The following is a 585-nucleotide window of genomic DNA, read 5'->3' on the forward strand; positions in this document are numbered from 1 at the left end:
CATAGGCTGTGGGGGTCTCCCAGCCCCCTCAAGTCCCCAGTCCCATGCCCTACCGGACACGGCCCTTGGTGTTCCTGAGGACAGAGGCAGCGAAGCTCTGTGTCACCCCAACCAGGCTGGTGCCATCCACCTCCACAATGAGATCGTTTACCTGGATCCTGGAGACACGGAGACTGTCAAAGTGGGGCCACCCCTTGACCACATCTGCCCGCTCCCACACCAGCTCCTCCATCACCACCCAAGCCCATGGGGACCTGGGGTGGTTTTGGGCTGAAGAGCGCTTTACCTGCCATCCCGGTGGGCAGCCCCCCCCTCCGTCACTGTCTTGACGAAGATGCCCAGCTTCTCCAGACCGATGTCGGCCCCCGCGCCCATGCCGATGATGCTGATCCCCAGCCCTTCCGAGTCTGCAGAGACAGAGACGTGTCCTGGCAGGGCGGCACTGGTCACCCAATGCCAATGGAGTCACCTCCAGCCCATCCCCAAGGTGCCACAGGGCCCTGGGGTGTGGGGTGGGACAGGGACCCACCTTTCTCCAGCTCCACAGGGAAGAGGTCGAGTCGTTCCACCCTCTTCTCCAGCTCG

General features: G+C 63.4%; 1 protein-coding gene across 1 annotated transcript in view; it reads right to left on the reverse strand.

The window, feature by feature from the left end:
* Positions 1–49: 49 nt before the first annotated feature.
* LOC104405271 (neurabin-2-like) overlaps positions 50–585 on the reverse strand; it is a gene marked incomplete at its 5' end in the record, with an annotated part of 4,577 nt that continues 4,041 nt past the window's right edge. The window contains 3 exons of the mRNA XM_010013929.1: positions 50–158; positions 287–407; positions 530–581. Of these exons, the coding sequence (XP_010012231.1) occupies positions 50–158; positions 287–407; positions 530–581 (282 nt within the window). The remainder of the gene's footprint in view (positions 159–286; positions 408–529; positions 582–585) is intronic.

This window comes from Nestor notabilis, unplaced genomic scaffold (assembly GCF_000696875.1).
Source record: "Nestor notabilis isolate BGI_N333 unplaced genomic scaffold, ASM69687v1 scaffold20754, whole genome shotgun sequence".
Taxonomy (NCBI): Eukaryota; Metazoa; Chordata; class Aves; order Psittaciformes; family Psittacidae; genus Nestor; species Nestor notabilis.